General features: G+C 35.1%; 1 protein-coding gene across 3 annotated transcripts in view; it reads right to left on the bottom strand.

Moving 5' to 3' along the window:
- Positions 1 to 14,386, bottom strand: part of TANC2 (tetratricopeptide repeat, ankyrin repeat and coiled-coil containing 2) — a gene marked incomplete at both ends in the record, with an annotated part of 361,064 nt that overhangs the window by 268,790 nt on the left and 77,888 nt on the right. For 2 of the 3 annotated variants that reach the window (XM_080712439.1, XM_080712440.1), the window contains one exon: positions 13,321 to 13,392. In XM_080712439.1, the coding sequence (XP_080568565.1) occupies positions 13,321 to 13,392 (72 nt within the window). Of the gene's footprint in view, positions 1 to 13,209; positions 13,393 to 14,386 lie in introns of all 3 variants that reach the window. The other variant, XM_080712438.1, reaches the window with a different exon arrangement.

Here is a 14,386-nt window from a genome sequence, read left to right as displayed (position 1 = left end):
TGTTTAGTTCAATGGATTTAGTTTATTCACAGTGTTGTACAACCATCAACACAATCTAAGCTTAAAACATTTTCATCTATCCAAAATGAAACTCCATACCCTTAGCAATAACTTCAGGTAGTTCTCTTGTCCTACATAGTGAATTAATGTTTTGTTTCTAGGGCTTACCTATTTTAGACATTTCCTATAATTGGATTTTTATATAAAATATAGTATTTTATCACTGGCTCCTTTCATTTAGGACAATGTGTTTATCCATCTTATAACATAGATCAATAAACCGTTTATTTTTTTATTGCCAAATAATATGCTATATAATATTCTATCTGCCCATTTATCAGCTGATGAACATTTAAGTTGTTCTCACTTTTTGTCTTTATAAACATATCTATAAGCCGGGCGTGGTGGCACACGCTTGTAATCCCCAAGTTTCGGAGGCAGAGACAGGAGGATCACATTTGTTCGAAGCCAGCCTCACTGGTTTAAGAGACCCTGTTTCCAAATAAAAAAATATATAAAAATAGGTCTGGAAGTGTAACCCAGAGGTAGAAGGGTTTCCAAGAACCCCAGTACCACCAAAATATAAAAATAAAAAAAAATAAACATATCTATATAAGTTTTTTTTTCTTTTTCTTTTTCTTTCTTTCTTTTTTTTTTTTTTTTTTTTTTTTTTTTCTGGTGGTACTAGGGATGGAACCCAGGGGCCTTCTACCTCTGAGCTACACTCCCAGATCTATTTTATATTTTTATATTTTATTTGGAAACAGGGTCTCTTAAGCCAGCTGAGACTGGCTTCAAAACTATGTGATCCTCCTTGTCTCAGCCTCCCAAACGCAGGGATTACAAGCATACGCCACCACACCCAGCTTCTTTTTCCTTTTTTAAAGAAAGTAAATGTAGAAAAGGACAAAATTTGATATTTTATGCAGGTACAGTTCATGAAATATACTACTAGTGATTATGACCTTTTATGCATGAAATATTTACGTAAAGCAACTCAAGAGAATGAAAACAAACATTTATGCTAAAACTTGTAAAGAATTGGTGGGGCAGTGGCACACACTTATGATTCCAGTGGTTTGAGAACCTGAGGCAGGAAAATAGAAAATTTGAGGCCAGTCTGGGCAACTTTGATGAGAACCTGTCTCAAAATAAAAATAAAAAAATAGCTGGGGATAAAAGCCCAGTGGTATAGTACCTGGGTTTAATCCCTAAGACTGCAAAAAAGGAAAAAGAAAAAAAAATAACTTACGTAAATTACACTATTCTTTTGTTAACATTTGCCTGGTATATATTTTTCATTCCTTTATGTGGAAGTTTCCTCTCATTTTGTTTTAAAAGTATCTATTATAACCGGGCATGGTGGTGCACTCTTGTAATCCCCACACTTGGGAGGCAGAGACAGGAGGATCACACTGGTTTGAAGCCAGCTCCGCTGGCTTAAGAGACCCTTTTTCCAAAAATAAAAAAGTATAAAATAGGTCTGGGAGTGTAGCCCAGAGGTAGAAGGGTTTCCAGGAACCCCATTACCACCCAAAAAAACAGTATCCATTATAAATTACATATCACTGGAAATAATGCTCTCTGTCTTTCTATATCTACATTTTGACACTTTCTCCCTTTTTAGGAAAACTAACAGCATATTTCATATCACAACTAATTTTTTTTTTTTATGGGTCAGGGGATGGAACCCAGGGGCATTTGACCTCTGAGCTACCCCCCCACACACACACACCCTATTGTTTATTCTTTATTTTGAAACAAAGTCCCACTAAGTTGTGGAGGGCCTAAGTAACTGAGGTTATCCATGAATTGTGATCCTTATGTCCAGCCTCCCAAATGCTGGGATTACAAGCACCCGCCACCACACCTAGCTGATAACTGACTTTTTTTGACTTGTGCTCTTTTATATGTTTTTACTTCTTATTGTTGCCTTGTTTATATTTGAATTTTTATCATAACCTAGTATGTCATCTACTGACAGAAATTAAACCATTCCATTAAAAAAATGTAATCCCAGCATTTGGGAGGCTGAGACCGGAGGATAGCAGTTCGTGGACAGCCTCAGCTACTTAGTGAGGCCTTCCGCAAATTAGGGAGACCCTATTTGAAAATAAAGAAAAAAAAATAGGACAGGTAGCCCCGAGGTATAGGGCCCCTGGGTTCAATCCCCAGAACCACAAAACAAAACAAAAAAATGTAAATGTCATGTTATTTTGGCTCTTTTCTTCAAGAAGGCTTATTTTGGCATTTTTGTAAACTTTTCCTTACCAATGTTTGAATAGCGGTATAAAGACAGGATTACTTTATTTCAGTGAAATAGACACAGCAATGCTACAGCTGCTTTAAATTTTAAATTTAAATAATCCTACTACACAAACACTACAATATTGTAAATATTACTACTATGTATATGTGGCTTCCACTCAAATATAAAAAACAATTAGAAAAGTACTTTCTTGTACATAAAAATTCTTAGGTTAAACTCCCATAAAATCTAAAAAGAGATTTAATTATGGTGCAAACTCCAGCTTGTGTGAACATCACAAGAGTTCTCTATTTGATAATTTATGTTGCTATGTAGGTGTGCAAAATATATGTTGCAAAGACTCTCTCCTGAAGCAAACTTTAGTCATGCTCCTTTGAACCCTCTTTTCAACTAGGCCTAGTCCTTGTCACTAGAACAGTGGTGGCAAGAATCTTGCTAACTCAGTTTAATAAAAATGCTTGATATTTGATCACCCGAGTAATCCACCTAACCCTGACACTACTTCTTAATAACATTCCATCTACTGACACTTCTTCAGTCCCCAACTGTTGTTCTCTGACTAGAAATCCTCAGCATTCTTTTCCACACTTGGAATTGAACCCAATTCTATTCAGGGTCTAATAGCTCCTGAATAAATCTGTTTTCAGGATTTTTTATTTATGTTTATAACTGTATTTTTTCAAATTTCCATATCCTTCATGTAATTGAGCTATATTACATGGGAGGCATGAAATCTGCCTCAAATATGTATAATTTTCACCACTTAACTGTCTTATTTAACAATGTTGACTTCTGATAACTAAAATTATTTATATTGAATTAAGTAGTAACTCCCTAATATTCTCTATTTTTGACTTAGAAAACTATAAAAATATCCTCTTCAGAGCCAGAAATGAAAATAAGGAACTCCTTTCTCCACTTCTACAATTAAATTAATCTTGGAGTTTCCAACAGCTTAATCCTTAACCCTTAAACAAAGAATTTAAATTAGAATTAGTTAGAAACTGAATTAGAAACAATAACTCAATGAGGTCCAGGCCCACTAGTTTAACTAGTATTATTCCAAAGATCATAAGTCTTCATATAATTTTCTCACTTAACCTTACAAAACTATGTGATACCTAACAGTTTACTGAATAACCTAATAAAATTCCAATGTTTTTTCTGAAATTACAAGCTATCTACTCATATGCTATGAGTGTACCTAAATAAAGCAGACTATGTAGACTAACAGCCCTACTTCATGTAGGCCCTTTAGATTTTCAAATCAGCTTTCAGTAATTTTCTTGAGCTATCTATAAAATAAGACCATGATCCGGGTGTGGTGGCGCACGCTTATAATCCCAGTACTTGGGAGACTGAGACAGGAGGATCACACAGGTTCGAAGCCAGCCTCAGCTACTTAGTGAGGCTCCCGGCAACTTAGTGAGACCCTGTTTCCAAATAAAATATAAAATAGGTCTGGAGTATAGCCCAGAGGTAGAAAGCCTCTGGGTTCCACCCTAAGTACCACAAAAAATAAAATAAAATAAAATAAAACCATGCTTCCATTTTATCCAAAATAAGAATGAGAAGAAAAGTAACATTCGGTCAATGTTTACTATGTGCTAGGTTGTATGTTTAACAAACCTTATTCTTTACAGCAATCCTGTAATTTTTCTTTTTTCTTTTCTTTTCTTTCTTTTTTTTTTGGGGGGGGGGTGGTACTGGGGTTCCTGGAAGCCCTTATACACCTGGGCTACACTCCCAGACCTATTTTTATATTTTTTAATTTGGAAACAGGGTCTCTTAAGCCAGTGAGGCTGGCTCCAAAACAGCGCGATCCTCCTGTCTCCACCTCCCAAGCGCAGGGATTACAAGTGTGCACCAACACGTCCGGCTCCTGTAATTTTTCAAATCATAAAATTTACACTGTATATTTTGAATTCCAATGTTTCCCCAATTGCAAGTTAAAGAAAATATGTTAGCACATCATGAGTACATAAAAATAAAGACTAGGTAGAATAACACTATATATAAGTCCTTTCTAGATATACTTTTATTGGTACACTGCAATCACATATCATAGTGAGATTCAAAGTGATACCTTTATACACACATGCCTCACTTGGTATTTCCCTCTCCTTTCTTACCTGTTCCCCTCTCCTTTCCAATACATGTTAAAGAGATTGGTAGTGATACCTTCATATACACATAGGCCATTTGTAATGGCAAAAGAACTTTATAATGATCCTTCCAGTATGTCTCTGAAATAATTCATGACAAATCAAATATTTTGACCATAGCTAGCATCTAAAATACATGAACAAGCCGGGCGTGGTGGCGCACGCTTGTAATCCCTGAGCTTGGGAAGCAGAGACAGGAGGTTGGCGCAGGTTTGAAGCCAGCTGTGCTGGTTTAAAAGACCCTGTTTCCAAATAAAAAGTATAAAATAGGACTGGGAGTGTAGCCCAGAGGTAAAGGGGTTTCCAGGAACCCCAGTATCCTCCTCCACACACACACTATATATATACATGAACAAAATCATGAATAAAATCAGTTATTGTTATTTATTTTCCATCCAAATTGGATTGCCACATTATCATTCCAATCTATTGGCAGAAAATATTCTTAATATTAGGCCAAAAACATTCCCCCAAGAGATTATATAATAATCTATCTGACATTAGTATTTAGAGATTATTCCCCAGGTAAGTAGTAGGACTTACTTAAGGTACTTAAAGGCCACATTCCAAAATCTTAGGACATATATTTGACTTAGCTGATAGAAAGTCAATACGCAAATCTCTCTAGGAACTGTAATAATTGTACCTAACATTTTAACTAACTACTCTATGTCAGATATTGTCTTATAAGCTTTCTATGTGCTCATTCATCTAATTCTCTTACTGTCTTATGAAGTAGATCCCATTATTATCCTTATTTTAGAAACAGGGGACTGAAGTACAGAGACTTTGTGTGATTTTGAATAAGATTATACAGTTAGAAAATGTGTTATGCAGCCTCATGTGATTTTGGGTTTTATACATGGTAAAAAAATAAACACTTAAAAAGGTACACAACTAAACTTATATCTTCCCTCTCCCACTTCAGAATAAGAGCTACTATATTTCTACCATCAAATATATGCATGTGTGTACATTTATGTATGTAAATATAATACACAGAGATTTCTATTATTGATAGTTACATTTCATTTTCTCTATATAAATATTATACATACATATACATATGCATGTATACATTTTTAACTTGTTCACTCTCAATTTCTAAAAAGAACTCAGCAATGAAATTGCTGTGTTAATGTTTATGTACATTATAAAAGATAAATGGTATAAACTGAATAAGTGTTGAATGAATTAACTATTGGCACTATTATCTATAGATTAAGAAATGCTGAGGGTCTTTATTATGATCATGTAATAAATCTTAGAAAGGGTACTGAATAACAATTTGGATAAATTTGGGAGTAACTGTGTGCTGAATTGTACAGCTATGAACATAGATACACATGCATTAGTTTGGTAGTTTGTTTTCCATTCTTTTGGGTAGATACCCAGAAGTGGTAAGTTCATTCCCATTCTTCTGAGGGACCTCCATAATGTTTTCCAAAGTGGTTGCACTAATTTGCAATCCCACCAACAATGTATTAGAGTTCCCACTTCTCCACATCCTCACCAACATTCATTGTTGTGTTTTGAATGATTGCCATGTCTCTGTACAATCTCTTCCATGTCTCTCCCAATGCACAGCAAAACCCAACTACACCAAACACACCTTGAAGTCTGCCCAACCTCTAGGACTTCTAGGTTCCTTTATTACTTATCCCATTTAACCACATCTTCTGTTACTTGAAACAACAACAATGACAACAAAAATAGTAACAGATATATTAGATGCCTAGAAGAAGCATTCAACTTCTCTGAATCTCATTTTTTAAATTAGTACAATGAGATTGCTTTCTAGTTATATTATCTTCATCACATTTTCCCTGTAGAAAAATATTTACCTCCCTATGGCTTAGTTTATTCATCTGTAAAATGGAGATACTTCTGAAAAAATATCTGAGCTAATAAGTGCATATCACAGAGTAAGCATTCAAATGAAAATTACTATAATTATTTTTGCTATTACTCACTAAAAAGTATAATTTTAAAAGCATGTAAAGTTTTAAAGTTGCAAGTGACATCTAATATTAAAAGCAATTATAAAAACTTCTCACCAAACTTAAATTTTATTTTAATAATGATAGCTAATGCTTTTAGAGTACTTAATATTTAACAAACACAGTCTTGAGCAAGGATTAAACAATGTGATCATCTTAAAAATGATACAACATATTCTAGGTTATACGACTGTTTTACAGATAAAGAGAAAAAAGTGCACAGTGATGAAGTGACCAACTTGGAGCTGGAGGACAAATTCAAGAGGTCTGACCACAGAGGCTGAGTCTCTCTTAACCACTTTTACTGAATTAACTTGTTTTTGTACCCAATAGAGTGACATACGTATACATCTAAAAATTAGTTTTCAAGCTTCAAATTACATATGTCTATTCTTTTTTTTCATATTTATTTTTAATTGGTGCACTGTATTCATACATCATAGTGGGATACATACTTTTGTAGACATACATGCACACATTGCCCAGTCAGCCCCCACCCGATCCCCACCCCGTTCTCTCCCTATCCCCCCCTCCTATGCTTGGCTTAGTAGTTGACATCTAGTATTATAGCAATTTATCCAAAATTAAAAATGATAATCTCACATAACAGTTTCATTTGTCTGATACCAAGCTTTTGATGACTTAAAGATAACATTTCAATATTTCTTTTTGCTTTCTTTCTTACCAGAGAATCTATTTTTTTCTATTTTTTAGGTGAAACTATCATATATTTATATATTTATTTTTCAGAAAAAAAAATCTATCCTAATATGGAATATGGACTCTAGGTACCCACATCGATCTTGAAAAAGAACAAAGCTAGAAGATATATATTTTCTGATTTCAAACCATATAAAGCTACAATAATTGAAACAGTGTAGTACTATTCTAAAGGCAGATCGATCTTGAAAAAGAACAAAGCTAGAAGATATATATTTTCTGATTTCAAACCATATAAAGCTACAATAATTGAAACAGTGTAGTACTATTCTAAAGGCAGATATATAAACCACTGGAGTTAAATAAAAGCCTAGAGATCAATTCTTGCATATATTGTCAAATTATTTTTGACAAGGTTTCCACGAACATTTGGTGGAGGAAATACTAATCTTTTAACTAAATATTGTTGAAAAATAATAATTACATGAAAAAGAATAAAATTGGACCCTTACCTAACACCATATACAAACATTAACTCAAAATAGATAAAAGACCTAAATATAAATCTTAAGACTATAAACTTTTAGGAGAAAATCTGGGTCATAAAACCTCACAACATTGAAATTGGCAGTGATTTCTTGGTTATGATTTCAATGGCACAGGCAACAGAAGAGTATACAAACTCCCTAAAAAATAAAAAACATATTGTATATCCAAAGACAATGTAAACAGAGTTAATAGTTACTAATAGAATGGGATAAAATATTTCCAAATGCTATATCTGAAGGTATATTAATATTCCAACTAGAAATCCTAAAAATTAACAACAATAAAGGCAAACAATACCCTTTAGAGATAGGTAACAGACTAACATAAATAATGAATCTCCACAGATAACCAATCTTAGTTGTCTGTTGGATGGAAAATCTTGTTTCTCTAGTTCTGATGTGTGTTACCCATTTCTTCTTTGTAGTTAATCTCTTTGAGTATTTTCTCTAGCGCTGGTTTTGAAGACATAAATTCCTTCAGTTTCTGTTTGTCATGGAAGCTTCTTATTTCTCCATCTAATTTGATAGAAAGTTTTGCTGGGTAGGAAATGTTTGGCTGGAAGTTGTTTTCTTTCAGAGTTTGGAATATGTTACTCCAAGCCCTTCTGGCTCTCATAACTTGGTTTGGGAAGTCTGGAGTGATTCTAATTGGTTTGCCTCTGAATGTCACTTGGCCCTTTGCTTTTGTAGCCTTTAAGATTCTCTGCTTGGCTTCCACATTGGTCATTTTGACAATTATGTGGCGTGGGGATCCTCTTATCCGATCCTGTCTAAAGGGAGTTCTATAAGTTTCCTGGACCTGCGTATCGACCTCTTGCTCTATGTCTGGAAAATTTTCTGCTATTACTTCCTTGAAGAGACTGTTGATCCCTTTGGTTTCACTTTCTTTTCCCTCCTCTATTCCAATTATTCTTAGGTTAGCTCTCTTAAAATGGGCCCATATTTCTTCAATATCAGATTCCTGCTGTCAGATATTTTTTCCTAGATTAGAAACTATGCGTTCATTTTTGGAATGATCATCTTCTAAGAGCGAGATTCTGTTCTCCATGTGTTCTAATCGGTTGTTTGTGCTTTGAATTGAGGCCTTTACTTCATTAATTGCATCCTTTATCTCTTTTTGGCTCTCTCTGAGTTCTTTTCGAAGCACCTCTATTATTTCTACAGTTATTTTCCTGATTTGATCTTCTAGAAATCTCTGATTTTCTGTTTTATCGGGTTCTGATGTTGTGGGGTTGTGAGCATTCATTGCTCCAGTATTATTCCTCTTTCCCATGATTTTGGAAGTTTGTGCCTTCTCTGGGTTCTTCCCTTGGGTCACTATGACTTCACTTAAGGTGCTCTGGATCTCGAGTCTGTGGTATTTCAGACCCCACTACTCCTTTACTGGGTTGTATCACAGAGTCTCCGACCCAGAGAGTCGATAGAGGCTGCTTTAGACCGTGGGGGGTGCCAGGTTGCACGTTCTCCTATGGTGTGATATCACTGCCACCGCCCCTCTCCCACTGGGTCAAGTCCTAGTGAGTACAGTACTGGGATTTCTCCGCTGTGGCCCGCAATTTGACTCACTGTTCTTGAGTATGCAGATGTAGCTGTAGTGAATTCAGTGCTGCTGTCGCCAGTGGCAATATGGCGCTGCTGCTACGCCCTCGGCTGTTGGGCTGGCGTTTTTTTTTTTCTTGGTTTTGATTTCCACTCTGAATCTCTGCAGCGTGTGCTGAGCTCAGACACTGGGAGCTTTAGATGTCCTCTGCGCCGAGAAATCCCGCCTGGCTGTTCCGCAGTGGCTCCCCTCGGCTTGCTGTGGCTTTCCCGTGAATTCGCCGGCAGTATGGCGCTGCTGCCGCGTCTGCCGCGTCCTCGGGCGTGAGGATCTCCTCTGTGGCTCTGTTCTCAGTCCGCTTTCTCTCTGGAGCCTGGTGATTTTTTTTGTTTCTCTGGTGATGTTGTTTTCTGGCTTTGAAAGGCGCTGATTTTGTGGTAATGGGTATTTGTTGTTAGCGGGGCTCTTAAGCCCCGCTTTTCTCGGTCGCCATCTTCCCGGAAGTCCTCCATATGTCTATTCTTGAGCAAACTTTTCCCTATTTTTTACTCCCTCCTTACAGATAAGTCAAAGTATTTGAAAATGGACTTACTTCAGTAAATGGGTATTTATAAAATTAGTAAAGATTCGTGTATGTTTTGGCCCTTTTTAATGGCAAAAGAACTTTACAATGATTCTTACAGGATGTCTTCCATTCCAGAATTAAGATAAATATGCTAAGAGTACAAGGGTTATATAAGAACAATAACAGGAAAAGATTACTCCTTTATCTTTCAAAATGAAAACATCAGTATACACCTTGTTGAAAGTATAGACAATGACTATTAAAAGGTCAGAAAAATATATATAAGGTTAATAAACATGGGATTTCTAGTCCATCATACTCCATTCTCTAAAATTAAAAGGTAAATCAAATCATATTACTTCCCATTCCTCCTCTGCTCCAAATCCTCCACTCAAAGCAGTCCCTTACATGACCTGAACACTCTGGCTCCTGTGTACCTGCCCTTCTACTCATCTCCTCTCCCCTCCCCCACTGTTCTGTTTACACCACACTTGCACTTGGTCTTTCTATTCCTTGAACATGCCAACCTCCAGAACTTTAGTTAGGACTGTTTCCTTGGCCTGGAAGGCTCAGATCTTCTATAGCTAGCTCCTGTTTTTACTCAGATCTCAGTTCAAATATCTCCTCCTTTGATACTCTCTGATCGTTCTATAGAAAGGAAACCTACCATAAGACAGGCATGGTGGCACATGCTTGTATGCCCATGAATTCAATCACCAGTACTACCAAAAAAAAAAAAAAAAAAAAAGAAAGAAAAAAAAAAAAGAGAAAAGGAAACCTATCATCATTCCCATTCTCTGTTTATATCTTCAAAGTACTTGTCACTGCTAATATTTATTTATTGGCTCTGTGTTTATTATTAATAGTCCCCCTCTCAACTAAAATATAAAAACCTTGAAGCAGGGACTTTGTCTCCTTCATCACACTATTGTATCTACCACAGTGCCTAAGTATATGGTGACCCTAAATAAGTAATTGTTAAATGATTGATTAAAAATCACTGAATAATGAGTATACCATATTGCATATACTAAGAAACAGGAGGTCAAATGTTAGAATTACATAAAAGACATAAGATAGCTGATTATTCTGGCTCTACTTGTTCAGTGTGGTTGGTAATATGAATATAAAGAATACTAGGCACTTGGAAGTTCAAATGCCTGGAAATGGCTAAATTAGTAAGCAGAGGCCTAATAACCTCATTAAATTAGTGCACTATGATGACTAAGGCTAAATAAGAACCATTCACTGGAGGACACTTCTTTATGGTCAGCTAAATGCTCACTATTCAACTTTCTTTTTATTTATTTATAACAAAGCATAGTTAGGAAAAAAGAATAACTGATGAGTAATACACTAAGGGTTTTAAATTTCAAAGTAATTTTATTTATTCCAGGTTAGACCAGAAAATTCTTATTGTCTGCTTCACTTGGAAGAAATGTGACTATAGAAATATTTTCATGACTTCTTTTAGGAAACAGTTTTCTTTCATTCTGAAATTTTAAAATGCATTCTCAACATTTAAATACTTGGGTCTTTGACAATCATCAGTAAATAAAACTATTTGAGACATTCTACATACTGCAAGCAAGGTAAAATTAAAACTCAATAGTTCATGCCTGTCATTAATTGGCTTTACTCCCTCTTATTGCCCTGCTACATCATCTCTATGCTATTAAGTATGTTACTGACTTTGTTACTAAGTGTGGTGTGTGTGCACACATGCGTGTGTGTGTGTGTGTGTGTGTTACTGGGGATTGAATCTAGGGGCATTCTATTTCTGAGCTACACTCCTAACTCTATTTTATTCTTTTATTTTGAACCAGGGTCTCATTAAGTTTTGAAGGACCTAAGTTGCTGAGGCTGGCTGAGAACCTGTGATCCTCTTGTTTCAGCCTCTCAAATATTAGAATTACAAGCCTGAGCTACCACACCTAACTTGAATGTATTTATTTTGTAATAAAGGGTGCCTATTTAAGTTGAAGTTCAATTTGGATTGGTAGGTGGGATAAGAAAGTGATACCCACAAAATCTCAGGCAATCCAGTACTTCTATGTAGAAACAACTATTTATCATATATCAGTATATATGATAAATGAAACACATCACAGAAAATATTTGGGTGTTCTGCATTTTTAGTAATCAATAATACCTTCAATCAGAAAAATGGGAGAATTTCTAAGCAATAAAATTGCATTTGTGCTCAATTAAATAGGATTTATCATATTTTTAGACTTTAGAAGAAAATCAGAATTTCATAATAGTATATAATTGGGCTATTTTACCGATTTTTATCTAATGACCTAAGAGTTGATAGTTTGATTCATTTAGTTACTTGAAAATAGCTAAAATACAATAAGCAGTGGCAAGGGGCAAACTTATGTCTTGTGAAAACTCAGAATGAAAAACTACTATTATTTTGATGAAAATTATAAACAGTTCTAATTAAAAGACACTAAGAATTTCATTTTCCCTTGTTTTCAATTGTCATAATGATAATCAAACCTTCCTACTGTCCCACTCAATGGCAGGCACACAGGAAACAATGTTCGAAGAAATATAATAAAGTGATCCAGGCTTATAATTTTCACACATAAGTATTCTTCAACTACATCCTAAATATTTTCCCCTGAAAAACTTAAGAGGACAAAAGTTCATCATAAAGATCCAATATCACACCTGACAGCTTAATCTAAGTATACAATACATATTATGATATATAAAAAAATCAAGACAATATTTATTCACCAAACAATTCCTTCCTTAACCCTGACATAACCTGTATCACCCACCTTCCTCCCAGATGTCATGGGCCCCTATTATTTTCTGTAGCTCAGGATGACATAAAAACTTCAATCATCTGACCTTTGTTCAAGTTTCATATTTTGTGGCATTTCTGTGCATATACATGTGATTAAAAACATTTTTCTCTTATTAAAAAGTAAGTGAATAAAAATAAAATCAGTCTAATTCACAACTTATGAATTATAGTAAATATCAAAAACAGCTATATAATTTTATTTAAATCCTTTTGTAAAAATAGAGATAAAATATACAAATTACGATTTCAAACAAAGATATAATTGGTATACCTTTGCTGAACTATCAAGCTCTTATTATCCTAAAATTACAATATCTCCATCTGTTAATCTGACATGAACAAGCTGATAAATGAAATCAGAACAACAGTGTATTCTGGCAAAACTGGAAACTTCCTGAAAACCTAGAAAAATATGTCCACAACAGATGGGTCACTTAGAAAATAAATACATCAATCTGTCACAGTACTGTTCTAATTCTCTAAATGAAAATCAGCAGGAGTGCCACTATTTAAGAGTTGGTGACATTAGTAAGGCCAAAGAGGAAAAACCTGAAGATGCACATAAACACATCTGATACAACCTAAAGTGTCATATTGTTAGGTTTCCTGTTAAAAATACTAAATTCAGGTAAAGTCCTTACCAGTTAATTTCTTCACAGGTTGGAGCCGAACACTGATAGACTGATGTGTGAGTAAGGGGGAGGATGGAAGAGAGCGAGACATGCCCTCCATAATCCGAATGTGCTGCATACCTTCACTCGCTGGAAGTGGTGGAACGGCGTAGTCTGGCTCAAAAGCACAGTCGCTTTCTGTGGAGATGCCACCTGTTAACAGAAGAGGATATAAACCACTGCATTAAATATCTATGCTGCGTTTTGACTGAGGTAAAATTAATATACTATACAATTCACTGTTTTAAAGTGCACAATCAAGATTAGATTTCTTAAAGCAATATATCTAGAAGAATGTATTTGATTCAGTAAAGTACCATTTTTCACTTGAAATGTTCCAATGTTAAAAATTAGCTGATAATTTTAGAATCTAGTAATACTCCTTAAGGGATCGTACTTCAATTAGTCTAGTTTGACTGTCCTAGTTTACTTCTCTGCTTAGAAACATTTTCTTCCATCTTCTTTGTCCTATAAATTGTGCTTGAACTCATTGCTGCCACTGAGGAAAAATAACCGAAAATGTATGTTTCAAATAAATGGTGAACATCCATAGCATTTGACTGTATATTATTTAGTTCCTCCTAGATAACTGGCAACCTCAAAATCTCAGTGGTTTACAATGAATTATCTTTATGCTCATGAACCTTCAGATTACTGTGAATCAGCTGGTCTAGGATGGACCTGAGAGGTTAGACTAGTTATCAGATTTGTAGTCACATTCAGAACCACACCAATGTGTCTTTAATACTGGCGCAGCCACTGAAGGGGCAAGTGAATACATGGGGCACACTCCCTTCATGATGGATCAGAGGAGTTCAGGAAAGCAATTTAAGTCAAAGAAAATATATGTAAGACTTCTTTTCACTAACATTCCACTGGTCCAAGCCAAGAATAACATTAATAGGACACGGAAATATACTTGGTCCCACTAGTGGGAGCTAGTACAAAGTTACACAGCACAAAAAAAAAAATTGTACTTTTAACACAAAGGAAGTAAAGAATTAGGAAGTCAATTTGCCAAACATGTGAGGTAATATTAGTGCTACATAGTATTCAATACTTATTGTCTATTTTGAGTGTTTGTGTGTGTGTGTGTGTGTGTGTGTGTGTGTTACCACTGATTTGATTGGCCAAATTAAGACACTGA

Source organism: Muscardinus avellanarius (assembly GCF_963383645.1).
Source record: "Muscardinus avellanarius genome assembly, chromosome: 16".
Taxonomy (NCBI): Eukaryota; Metazoa; Chordata; class Mammalia; order Rodentia; family Gliridae; genus Muscardinus; species Muscardinus avellanarius.
The sequence above is the reverse complement of the archived record's forward strand: the minus strand, read 5'-3'. Positions and strand labels throughout refer to the sequence as shown.